This window comes from Hoplias malabaricus, chromosome 18 (assembly GCF_029633855.1).
Source record: "Hoplias malabaricus isolate fHopMal1 chromosome 18, fHopMal1.hap1, whole genome shotgun sequence".
NCBI classification, from domain to species: domain Eukaryota; kingdom Metazoa; phylum Chordata; class Actinopteri; order Characiformes; family Erythrinidae; genus Hoplias; species Hoplias malabaricus.
The window spans coordinates 28837630-28850963 of NC_089817.1; the positions used below are offsets into that span (position 1 = coordinate 28837630).

The following is a 13334-nucleotide window of genomic DNA, read 5'->3' on the forward strand; positions in this document are numbered from 1 at the left end:
AATCAATACACAGAATAACTGAGACTGCCACAGGAAAAAAAAATCAGGTAATGAGGGTAGTGTGGTGCTGTGAAGAGCACATATTTTTCTCAAAAATCTCTTCTAGGATTTTTTTTCAGATGCAGATTCAGTTCTAAATAAAACCCACCCAATTCCAAAACTGTTCGTACATTGTGTAAAATGCAGAAATCAAGAATCTGTCATCTGTTAATTCTCCCAAAGCCTTATTTAACTGACAAAAACACCAAGACAATATTCCAAAGCTTTCTGTAACCAACTTAAGATATTTTGTATAGAGTGACATTTAGGAAAAATAAATCTGTTTATTTTCACTAAAAACAATTGAATTGTTTAGAGACAACTTTAGAATGTTTATTTTGGTCATCTGGTCTGATAAATAAAGGAGAAAGAGAACTAAAATATCAAAAGTTATATATAAAAAAAACTGAAATTGGAATAAATTCAACATCCCTTTTGTAATAAATAAATAAAACTTGTACCCTCTCAGACGCTCTTCCAAGTGAGAAAACATAACACAGTGCCCTTGTAAAATCTCTCTTAGTGGGGTCCTATGTAATGCAGTAGGTGCCCTTGTTATTTTTTCACCCCTTCAAACAGTCTGAGTCCATCACTGTTGCATGGGTTGAGTTTATAATATCCTTGTATGAGCTAATACGGGAAACATTGTCACTGCAAGAAAAATGGTACTGTACACTGTATGAAGTGAACAATAACCTTAAAGTCCAGTTGTGTGGTAAACGAAGGTTTAATATGTGGAATAGGTGAGTACTTGTAGCTTTTCATAACTTATTGATTTCAAAAAATGAAAGAAATTAATTAAAAGCCTTGATTCAAGTTAAAAACAAAACTAAAACTGCAATGATATATGGAATGGGTCATAGTAAATGTGCTGAAAAACAATATAATCAAAATGGACATGAAGTTCATAAGCTACAATGACTTTAAATTACACTGTGGTTCAGCATTCTCAGGGTCCAAAACTCTTTGATTTCCCACTATTTTATATTATAAATGATTATTTTGTATTTTTTTATCTATTTATTATTTTACTTACTTATTTGATTTACAATCAATACCTTTAAGTTTATTCATTTATTTGACATATGATCTGACTGGTAATCACTGCAAAGAAAAATCTTGGTTGTTACATGTCTTTTGTATCCCTATGTTATAATTTCTGAATAAAAATAATATTGGTTTAAAAATAAGTGGTCAGATAAAATTCAAGGCAGCTATATGGTGTTGTTTTTGGTGTCGTTCTTTTTGCCCGTCTATTTGTCCTGTCTATCTATAGAACTACACATTTATTTATATTCAGGATCCGTTACCGCTATTAGATAACGTAAGTAAAGAAATTATAAGACACAATAAAGAAGAAACAGCAGCGTCACTATACGACACTAGAACAAACATAGGTAAAATACCCAATAAACAGATGAAGGACTAGAGGGCGAATAACAGAAACTGAGCAACTGAGCAGAGCAAGCAACAGTATGTAGAACAGTGTAGAACTGCGCAGTGCACGAATATGGCGGGTTATAATATTGAGAAACATACATTCAGTTCCTTTAGTCAGCGGCCACTGGCGCCACCTATTGAACTGGATTTGAAATAGCATGTGATGTGCTTTTCCCTGCTGCTGTTAGTCTGCTAGCTTCATACAACAAATCATGACACAGACAAGGACAAACATCTGTGGCTTCTAACCCTAAAATGGCGGAATACTTACCTCAGGAGAAGAGTGAGGAGAGGCCTTCTTTAAATAAATGATAACGTTTCCCTTTACAGATTAGTACTCAAAACAACAATGCACTAAAATAAATCAAATTACATGTTACAATACCATTATAAGACGATGTTTTTGATTGTATTCAAAAAACTTTTTTTTATAAAATTCTAAAGATGCTTCCTCAGCATTTTGCTGCCGTTTGTACGTTTGAAACTGGTCTAATGTGTTTACGAAGCCCCAGATGTAACCGTTACCTAGCCAACAGGCAGGAGTGAATGTGATTGGTTAACAAACCTTAGGCAGAGATTTTCAAATAATAAATAAATATATATAAATAAATAAACGTGGAATTAAAGAAAGAAAAGAGGAATAAAGGATTTAAAAACAATAAATAAATAATAATTATATAATTTTATATTAATGTATATTTTTAATTTTGTGCATTTATTTTTACTCAGTATATTTATTTCTGTATTATTTACTATTTTTATTATTTTCTATGTATATTTCCTCTTTATATATGTAACTTTTAAATTTATTTTTATTTTTATTTATTTTCGTTTTTATCTATATATTTTATTATTTATTTATGTATTTCTATAGCTATTTTTTCTGCATTATTTTTTTTTTCATTTTTCCTTGCTCTTGATGATAATAAGGGGGCTGTCCATGAATGATGTCACAGAGTCTAAACATTCTTATTGGTTAAGTGATGCCTGATGCCGTAGATCAACTGTACATGCCTTGCTCCATCATCAGTATAATAATAGCCTTGATAATATGGAGTCAAAAAAGAGAAAATTTTCAGATCAGTCCAGATCTGTTTCCTATGGCTCATCTTGAACAGAAGCATCAGACATTAGCGAAGACAGACTGCTACAAAACTGAAATCTTGTATCAAGTGAAAATGGGCAAAATTTCACTCACTAAACAGCAACAATTAGTATCCTCAGTTCCCAAACAGTACAATTTAAGAATTGGCCTTTTTGTCTCCTGATCTCCCCTTATCTGCTGCTGAGTGTAATTCACGTTTGCAGTACTGTCGTGTAAGTCTCACACACATCTCTGTCTCTCACTCACATAAACTTGACCGGCTCTCTGGGCTTCTACTAATATACATTTCCTCTCTCTCTCTCAGAAACACATGCAGGCCCCACTCTCTCCAAGTGATGTTTACAGAGATGGGCAACGGCTTTGTGGGCTTCAGATGGCTTTGAGCCAGGGGAATGTGTGTAATCAAATAAAATGATGTTGGCTACATGATAAAACTCATATTTTACCTTATAATAGAAGCTGGACCTTGTTATTACAGACATAAAGTGTAACATTGTTGGTACTCTAGCTGTTATTACAACAGCAACTGACAGAAATAGCACCAACTCTATAAACTGAGCTAATCCAGCTAAAGTTAGCAGGCATAACACTAGCACTTGTTCATCAGTAACTCTCAAAAACCTGACTCTAACACTTTGTCATCAACAAAGCTTGGGTTCCACAGATACAAAGTGTGACTTTAACCATTTTTTTCCATACAGAAACCACAGAAAAGCACTTATTCCTAGAATCTATTTCTAATACAAAAAAGTGAGCTAATCGGGCTAAAGTTAGCAGCCGCAAACTCTGTACTCAGTAACTCACAAAATCCTCCTCTGTTTCCCTAACAGTTATATACAAGCCGCTTTCATAACTGTAATTATCAGTCATTGTTATTTGTTGTGCTCTCGTAACTGACCTCAAGCCCAGAGCTGGTAACTAACTATATAAGCCAGACTCTGATGGTGAACCGGAGGCCAGTGAAGCTGATGAATGGACCAGCTTTATATTAGAACAGGCACCTTAATGAAGGCTTAAAGACCCACCTTATCAGACTCGCTGCCAAAACACGTTAATCTCTGTTGCGCATTTTCAAATTAAAGGTTTGCGAATAAAATCATATTTAGGGATCAGGCAAGCTAATTTTTTTTCTGGTCTCCTATATAGTGTTCTTTTATTATGTTTAAGGGCTATTAATGAATCCATTGTGAGTGGGTGCTTTTTACTCTATCTCTATTAATAAAGAAATGCTAATTTCTCCAGATTATTTGCATCCCACCTGCAACAGCTACCACAGCTAGAATTGGAGAAAATCATCTACTCGTCAAAGTGTACGACCTGCACACTTGATGCAATACCAACAAAAGCATTTAAAGAAGTATTACCAGTCATAATCAATCCCCTTTTAACAATCATAAATTCGTCCCTTAGACTGGGTCACATACCCAAAGCATTTAAACTAGCAATTATTAAACCCCTGATCAAGAAACCGAATTTTGATCCTAGTGTACTATCCAATTATATACCCATCTCTAACCTTCCATTCGTATCTAAGATCTTAGAAAAAGTTGTGGCCCAACAACTTAGGCCATACTTGCATAAAAATAACATATATGAAAAATTTCAATCTGGTTTTAGGCCACACCATAGCACCGAAACGGCTTTAGTTAAGATAACGAACGACCTTCTTCTCGCCTCTGATCAAGGCTGCGTATCCATGCTAGTTCTACTAGACCTCAGTGCAGCTTTTGATACAATTGATCATACTATTCTGCTAGAAAGATAAAAAAAAACATGGTTGGAATAACAGGAACGGCCCTATCATGGTTTAAGCCTTACCTCACAGAATCGCTAACAGTTTGTAAAAGTAAATAATGTTTCTTCTATTCATACAAAAATGACATTTGGAATTCCCCAAGGCTCCATTTTAGGACCTTTATTATTCATATTATACATGCTGCCACTGGGCAGAGTTATTAGCAGGCATGGCATTACCTTCCACAGTTACACAGATGATGACACACAGTTATATATATCAGCCAAATCAGGCGACAAACCAACACTACAGAAAATGGAGGACTGTGTTAAAGAAGTGAATCATTGGATGTCATACAATTTCCTTCTGCTAAACAGTGACAAAACAGAGGTTCTTCTAGGTCCAAAACCTGCTATAAATAAGGTATCAGACTTAATACATAATTTTGACTTCCCTGTTCTCCCGAGCTCATCAGCTAAAAATCTAGGCGTTATAATGGATTTAGATCTATCATTTGATCAGCATATATGTAACATTACAAAAACAGCTTTCCTACATCTTCGGAACCTCGCTAAGTTAAGAAATTCCTTATCCCTCCCAGATGCGGAAAAATTAGTTCACGCTTTTATTACATCAAGATTAGATTATTGCAATGCACTTTTATCAGGATGCTCCAGCAGAAACGTGAGTAAACTCCAGCTAATTCAAAATGCTGCAGCCAGGGTCCTCACCAAAACAAAAAAAATTTGATCATATCAGCCCAGTCTTATCGGCCCTTCACTGGCTTCCAGTTAAATTCCGTATTGATTACAAAATTCTTTTACTCACGTATAAATCCCTACATGGTCTCGCCCCTGAATACTACCAACATTACTCAGATCTCAGGGTGCCGGCTTCTTACTAGTACCCAGAATTCATAAGACTTCAGCGGGGGGGGGGCTTTCTCCTACAAAGCCCCTCAGCTCTGGAACTATCTTCCAGCTAGTGTTCAGGACACAGACACTATGTTTAAGTCTCTGCTCAAAACACACTTGTTCAGTTTAGCCTTTGGCAACTAACCTCTTTGTAGTTTACGGTTGTCATTTCAGGAACTCATGGGCATGGGGAATCAGGGTAAACTCGGATGATGTGCTCACCATTTCTCTTGCTTGGAGCGGCAGGATGTCTTTGCCTGAGCTCCTTCTGGTTTCCCTCCTCCCGGTCTGTTACAGTTAGATCTGTCACTACACTAATGGGAATATTCACATGCTCTTTTTCTCTGCTGCACTCAACTAAACTAACTGCTTCCCTTTACTGGTCTCTGAGAAATAGGTGGCCCACTGATGGAAGATTGTTTACTGGATTCACCTGCAGCCCACACCAGACCAGCTGCTCACCTCCATCTACTGCTGCCAGCCTCTGACCACTCACCATGATCAACTACACTGAAGTAGAAATGGACTCAGATTAGCAACACTGACTGATTCTTCCAAGCTGATGCACTATTATTATGCCCCAAGATTGATGTCACGATTATTATTATTATTATTATTATTATTATTATTATGTAGCATAATGACACTTCATTGGTGATAATTTAAAATTCAATCTATAGTTTGATCAGAGGAGGATGGATCCCCTTTGTTCTTGGAGGTTTCTTCCTCCAGCCTCGAGGGAGATTTTCTTTGCCACTGTAGCCTTCGGCTTGCTCGCATTGGGCTTTGATTTAAATGTTCTGTTCTCATACTATGTGAAGCTGCTTTGTGACAACATTAGTTGTAAAAGGCGCTATATAAATAAATTTGATTTGATTTGACTGCGACACTACCTGCTGCGCCACCGTACCGCCCTAAGAGGAAGTAGATGCAACAGAAATATTAAAAGTCCCCTAGAGATTAAATGAAGGGAAGCTCTAACGGAGGCCAGGGTTGGACACTGAACTCTGAAAATGTTGATGTTACATTATAAAATGGTTGATTATATTGTATTAAATGAGGATTTTTTTTTCTTATAATTATCTGTTACATACAGGTTTTCTATATCTTCCCAAATGCTACTTAATAGAAGCCTGTATTTAATGGCTGTTTTTGGATGGATGTTAAATAAAAAGGCTGCAAAATGAAGTAATAAAAGGTGAGGTTCAGGTTTGTTATTTTAATCTTGGAATAATTTATTCAGTAGACATTTTTCTTTTTCTGGGAAGTCATCTCCACAATGGTTTCACTGTCATGTCTGGTCAGATTTTATCAGTAAAACCCACAAAAGGCTTTTAACGCTCCGGTTTTTTACAGTGATCTGTTCTAACATGCTTTTCTCATAAAAACTGCTCTTTTCTTACTCAAGCGGAAAGACTGTGTCTTGTGACGTTTACCAGGCAAAATAAACTGGATTTTACCTGTTTACATGGGCGCTGAGGCGAAGCTGCTTCACTGGCCATACGTTCTGTTACATTCTGAATTACATTTTATAAGGTACATGGTATTTCTGATCAGAGGCACCCAAAACTTTACACACACACAGTGTCACACAAGGTGTTGAACAGATATTATTGTGTGTATAAGGGGTGGGTAAGGGGTTAAATCTGGTCCTCCATGTTTAGGCCAAGGTTTTGGCGATTTGGTCAAAAGAAAATTAGTGGAAACAATTAAATGAACACCTTCACCATATTTAAAGTTTATTTAAACCTGTCTCCTACAATGAGGCCGGAGCACCTTTACCTTTAGGTTTTTAACTCAGTCACTATTGGGTAGAAAATATTAAAACAGAAAGTTTAACCATAAATAAGTGCCCCCCGTAGAAGGTATGATTTATTGTCATTGAGAAAATTTTGAAAATGTGTAATTAACACAGGGCATATGTTTTTCTCAACCCACAGGTCAGATTGTGTTCAAAACTGTGTTCATGGTTTGTGAGTCATCAAAATACAGTATTTTCTCACAGTGGTTTTGACATAAGGCCGTAGCAGAAGCTACAAATAACAAAACTGGTATGAATCAGAGAATTATTTTTGGTTGAATATTGCTCCAAAAGATATTTCTAGCTCTCCTCTCTATGTCATACTCAACATGGATTACATAATCACAACCACAAAGGATATATTTCACTCCCAGAAAAGTGTAGTGTCCACTAAAAATACAAATGTCAGGTCTTAGGGAATGTTTACTGCTGTCATTTCTGTTCCCTATTGTACTGTAAAAATATGTACTTATGAAACTTAAGAGCCCTGCTAAAAATCCCAGACTTGACAACCACAAACAATATCAAAAACAATATCATCATAATGGAAATAGAGGAAGCTCATAATCTCATACAACGATTTAAAATTACTTTGTGATTCACCAATGATTAGCATTCTTATGTTAAGGTTTTTAAATTATTATTTAATTTAATTTTAATGTATGTATTTATTAAATTACCTACTTGTTCATTTACAATCAATGCCGTTAGTTTTATTGAATTATTTGACAAATGATCTGCCAGGTAATCACTGTAAAGAAACATCTTGGTTGTTACTTGTCCTTTGTATCCCTAAATTATAAATTCTGAATTAAAAGAAAATTATTGTTTAAAATAAGTGGTCACATAACTATTTGGTTGTGTGTTTTTGAACCTGTCTATCATTTCTTTAGTTTGGGGATCCAATGACACCTCACCAGAAACCACAGACTGATCTGCTTCCTATTAAAGAGAAACAGCTGACTGCCTCATTCAAATGATGACCAATAGATGTGATGCCATGCCGGTGGGATTTTCCGTGCTGAGCTAGCAACAAGTTCCACGATAATGGAGGTGAATAAACTATCTTCTCTCTTAGTTCATAATTATTATTAAGCCCTGTTCGGACGGGATTAGTTTTACTTGAGGACGTGTGGGTAAAGTAATTATTACCTGAGGACGTGGGGGTAAAGTAATTATTACCTCAGTATCTCGTTCCGAAAAGACCGTTTCAGTCATTCTTCTGGAGTGCGCTCTCCCGTTTCAGTAAAGATCATCTCCTGTAAAACGGGCAGTAAAAACGACCCCAGGTTCTGCTAATCCCGTCCGAATTAAAATGTGGTGTAATATTGAGTCATATTTCAGGGAAAATTCGTTATTTGCAGGTTTTCTCAGGAAAAGAGGAACTGAAGGGGACGTTTAGTGATGAAATACACGGTTTAAATCAAAGCTCAGCAGTGGAACGATGCGAGCTGTAGGTGTGTTTTTATCTAAACTAGTATGCTTGTGGTGGGAGGACTGATCTCAGAAAAGTTGTGACAGTCTATACACTCCATCCACCCCCCTGCCATCTATTATTTACACCGTGATTTCTTATCCACCATAAACATTACTAACATCTTGTGGAAAAATAACACTACCCCAGCTCCCCATGTAAAACTAATCCCATCCGAATAAGGCTTTAGACTGAATATAGCTTCTCCATTTCCTTAGTATTTTCTGTCTGAAGTCTTTAGTCATCAAATTTGTATCTCTTTAAAGGTATTTCCATTAAAACATATGCTCAGTTCCAAATGTTCCAAGCGAGATTTAAAGAGGGTTAAGAACAAAGGAACTGTGTTCTCTGGAGTGTGAGAGCTCCTTCAAAGTCTTTGTAAAGAGTTGGAGTGGGGTTTGTTAGCCTGTTCATTCAAATGTATCCAGTATTAGTGTCCGAAATCAATATTGCCCTTCTGGTTGCAATAAAATCCCCACAGCAATGGCCAAAATGTACTCTGTCCTAAAAGAGTGTGCACGGCTACTAAAGAGGAATAGACTCCTAATTAATAGGCTACATTGTAGAAGACAGGTTGGATGAGCAGGTGTCTATAAGCTTTTGGCCACATTATGAATAATATTTCTTTCCATTGTATGAAATTCCATGACATCCCATCACTCCATGATAGGACAATCATCCATACATTAAATAACTGCCACCAAATTAACTCATCTTCGTCGCATCAAACGAAATCAAATTCAAATTTCAAAGGCAGATAGGTAGATGGTCATCACAGCTCTGTTTGCATTAAAAAAATTTGTTAGGTAAAAACAAAACAAAAAATTATTTTTAAAACAAACCTGGACCACGCAGTCTGTTGCCCAAGGACATGAGGGGAATTCCTTCCTTATTTTACATCACAGAGTGAGTCAAAGTGTTGCCCAACCTACTCTACTTCTTAGAGTATAAAGGCCAGCAGAGAAACCCAAGACAGCATCAAACAGTTCCTTGAAGAAGAAGCAACATGGCGTTCTATCAGCTCTGCATTATGGCTGGCCTGGTGATCGCTGCTCTCTCGAGCCCAATATCACCACCTATTGGCAAGCAGGAAGAAGACCTGGCAAAGGTAAGAAATCCACTGCACTAAAGAGGCATTGGTAGCTTAGAAGATGGATGTTAATGGCTCTGGAGAATTAAGGGTGGTTAAACAGATCTTTCTGGATCAGATAACAATTTATTTACATGAACTAAACTGGGAAGTTCTTAGTCTTGGATGATACATGATTGAAGTTCTGGGTTATTATGAATGTTATGATCTCAGTTTGAGACTAATGAGACCTTGACTAAAACACAAGAAGAGACACAAGTGAAATTCACTGGTGAGTCTTTCTTCCTCACAACTCAGCTTTTCATCTGATCTCAACATTGTATCTAGAAACTGCTGAGATATTTAGATATTTAGATGTCTTTCTCTTACTTATGGAAAATTAAACCTCAAAAGGTTAGGCTCAGATTTCTCACTCCAGATCATCTTGATTCCACCAGAACTACCTGAAGAAGTTGTATGGCATGACAGAGAAGAGCACAGAGTCTTTCGGACGCTCGGTCAATGACATGAGTGTGAAACTGGCAGAGATGCAGGAGTTCTTCAGGTTGAACGTGACAGGAACTCTGGACACTGAGACACTGGACATGATGAAGAAACCTCGGTGTGGAGTTCCAGACGTATCTGCATATGTAGCTGCTGGTGGAAACTACAAATGGAAAACAAACCAGGTGACCTACAGGTATGTGAGGAGATTCCAGTTAGAGCTCTTGGTTTTTCTCAGGGTTTCCAGAGAAAATCTCATTGTCTCATTATCTCATGAACCATTTTTGGTCCTGCACTTGCTGGTTAGAAGCTTGGTTGTAGTTTTTTTTCATTGTCCAGTAGGGTCTGTAAATAGACTGTGATTTCCCACTACAGGATTGAGAACTACACTCCTGACATGTCTCCATCTGAAGTGGACAATTCAATTGAGAGAGCTTTCCAAGTTTGGGCCGATGTCACTCCCCTCAAGTTCAATCGCATTTACAGTGGTGAGGCCGACATCATGATTTCCTTCGGTGTCCGAGGTCAGTATCCTGACTCATGGTCCTCAAATTCATCTCAATTAAAAAGTGCTCACTAATAATGCTTCACTTTACTGTTGAGAATAAACCCATAGTTTTAGACAGAATAAGTGTGTAACCTGTCGGGCCTGTACTAGGTTTTACTTCGAACTGAATTCCTATCAAAGTGTTAGTTTGAGCTGCATCTTCACCCAAGATTAGTTCACCAGTATATTAATTTCTTTCCTTTTCACAGCCCATGGTGATGGCTACCCATTTGATGGACCAAATGGTTTCTTGGCTCATGCATTTTTCCCTAGTCCTGGCATTGGTGGAGATACCCATTTTGATGACGATGAGTTCTTTACCTCCTCTTCTTATTCTGGTGAGACTTGTCACCTATGATTAGAACACAACACTCTCAATACATGACATGAACCTCATGTATCCCAACATCTGCTGGTCTACTACAGGATACAACTTGTTCCTGGTGGCTGCCCATGAGTTCGGACATGCTCTGGGACTTTCCCATTCCCAGGATCCTGGTGCCCTGATGTATCCAACGTACAGCTTTAGAGACGTTAAGACTTTTGTTCTGCCCCAAGATGATGTCAGTGGTATTCAGTCCATCTATGGTAAGCTCCTGAAATTGTCTGATATGTGGTAACTGTGTCTTTAAGAGTTAAATCAATCAATAAATTGCTAATGCATTGTTTTCTCCGGTGAATAACTAGCATGTGTGAAATTAACTCAACAGGCCCAAACACTGAAAAACCTGTTGACCCAGAAAAGCCTAAACCCACACCTCCAGTCACCCCTAATGCCTGTGACCCAAACCTGGTCCTGGATGCCGTCACCCTGCTGCGAGGAGAGATGCTCTTCTTCAAGAAGGGGTACGCACAAATGTTAAATTACATTTAAGATTACATTATAATATCTTTAACCATGTAATACCATCTAATGCTGAATTCTGTTTTACATTTATTCAGCCTCTTCTGGCGTAACAGCCCGTTCTCTACAGAGTCTCAGCAACATCTGATCAAGAGCTTCTGGCCAGAGGCTCCTGAAAACATTGACGCTGTGTATGAGAGTCCATCAGATGATTTGGTTTACATCTTTAAAGGTAAGAAAGCTGATTATAGACACAGATGACAGATGAGGTGCTCTCATGAGGAACTGAACATCTAAAGTCAGTACCTGACCTCAGTAATGCTCTTGTAGCTGAATGCTATCAAATCCTCACAGAAATATTCTAACATCTATTCTAATGGAGATGATTATTAAACATTTTGGGGTGGTTTCCCAGAGAGGGATTAAGCCTAGTCCTGGATTGTACAGCATTTTAAATGTAAGTTTTCATTAAAACAAGGATATAGTCCATGACTAGGTTTAATCCCTGTCTGGGAATCACTCCATTGATATCTAGTCTTATTTAAGAATTCATGTGGATGTGTGGCTTTAATTCTCAGGTCAGAAAGTCTGGGCTTTCTCTGGTTATGATTTGGCAAAGGGATTTCCCAAGACCCTCAGCAGCATGGGTCTGCCCCCAAAAGTGAAGAGGATCAATGCTGCCGTCTATGACCAGGAAACTGGCAAGACACTGTTTTTTGTCAAAAACCACTACTTCAGGTCGGTAACACCACTGTCAGGTGAAGATGACAAGAACTGACACAACACTCTGATAATACTTACTAATACAAGCATGTTATCATTTTACAGCTATGATGAGGCAACAAAGAAAATAGAAAAAGGATTCAAAAAACTGGTGGCAGATAGATTCCCAGGAATGACCGGGACAGTTACTGCAGCTTTCCAGTACAGAGGTCAGTATTTAACCTATGGACTCTAGAAAAATGTAAATCATCCAAATGAATGAAAATAAGGCACTTGTTTAATCCCTCTAACTTTGTGTTCATTCGTTCTTTACAGGTTTCACCTACCTCTACAGTGGGTCAAAGATGTTTGAGTTTGGCTATGGAAGACTCTTCCGTGTGCTCAATAACAACTACTTCCTGCCGTGTTAATCACTCAGGCATATGCACCATGCAGGCAGTGGTGTGCCACAGTTAAGATAAATATGAAATTTTTAAGTAAATTATTGTGCAAATTTGAGAGGCTGTTATTCAGTTTCATATTTTATTTAAAGTATTTTTAAATTATTTAATTCTACTGTAATACTCACTCTGTATTGCTTTTTTCTATGTTTCTTTCCATATTTATCTTTGAAGAGTTTCTAATCGTTAAAACCTAAATTAAATGTTAATAAATTCATATAAATGTAAAAGTTGTATCGCATTTATTTTTTAATGAAAATGTTTGTGATTAAGAATCACCTGACTTTTGCTCAATATCACAGCAGGGGATTGTCTTGAAACGTCACCTCAACATAAACACATGCATAGAGCACCGTTTAAAAATGTTTTAACATAATCAATACACAGAATATCAGTTAATGAGGGTAGTGTGGTGCCGTGAAGAGCACATATTTTTTAATAATATAACTTATTCTGTAAGGCTCAAAAATCTCTTCTAAGAATTTTTTTCAGATGCAGATTCAGTTCTAAATAAAACCCACCCATTTCCAAAACTGTTCGTACATTGTGTACAGTGCAGAAATCAAGAATCTGTCATCTGTTAATTCTCCCAGAGCCTTATTTAACTGACAAAAACACAAAGACAATATTCCAAAGCTATTTTAAGTTGGTTACAAAAATTTTGTATAGAGTAACATTTAGGAAAAAAATAAATCTGTT

General features: G+C 37.1%; 1 protein-coding gene across 1 annotated transcript; it reads left to right on the forward strand.

Annotated features, from left to right (window-relative positions):
- The first annotated feature begins 9508 nt into the window (after positions 1–9508).
- LOC136674307 (collagenase 3-like) lies at positions 9509–12643 on the forward strand. The gene is made up of 10 exons (XM_066650228.1): positions 9509–9616; positions 10036–10277; positions 10457–10605; positions 10838–10966; positions 11055–11216; positions 11339–11474; positions 11571–11704; positions 12051–12210; positions 12301–12404; positions 12511–12643. The coding sequence occupies exons 1-10, from the start codon at positions 9515–9517 to the stop codon at positions 12603–12605; spliced, it is 1413 nt and encodes a 470-aa protein (XP_066506325.1). The 5' UTR covers positions 9509–9514; the 3' UTR covers positions 12606–12643.
- Positions 12644–13334: the final 691 nt, after the last annotated feature.

Excerpts from the sequence above, each read along its gene's own strand:
- LOC136674307 (XM_066650228.1), top strand. The coding sequence starts at position 9,515 with ATGGCGTTCTATCAGCTCTGCATTATGGCTGGCCTGGTGATCGCTGCT. Across the intron at positions 9,617-10,035 it reads AGGAAGAAGACCTGGCAAAG|AACTACCTGAAGAAGTTGTA; the intron begins GTAAGAAATCCA and ends TGATTCCACCAG. Across the intron at positions 12,405-12,510 it reads TGCAGCTTTCCAGTACAGAG|GTTTCACCTACCTCTACAGT; the intron begins GTCAGTATTTAA and ends CGTTCTTTACAG.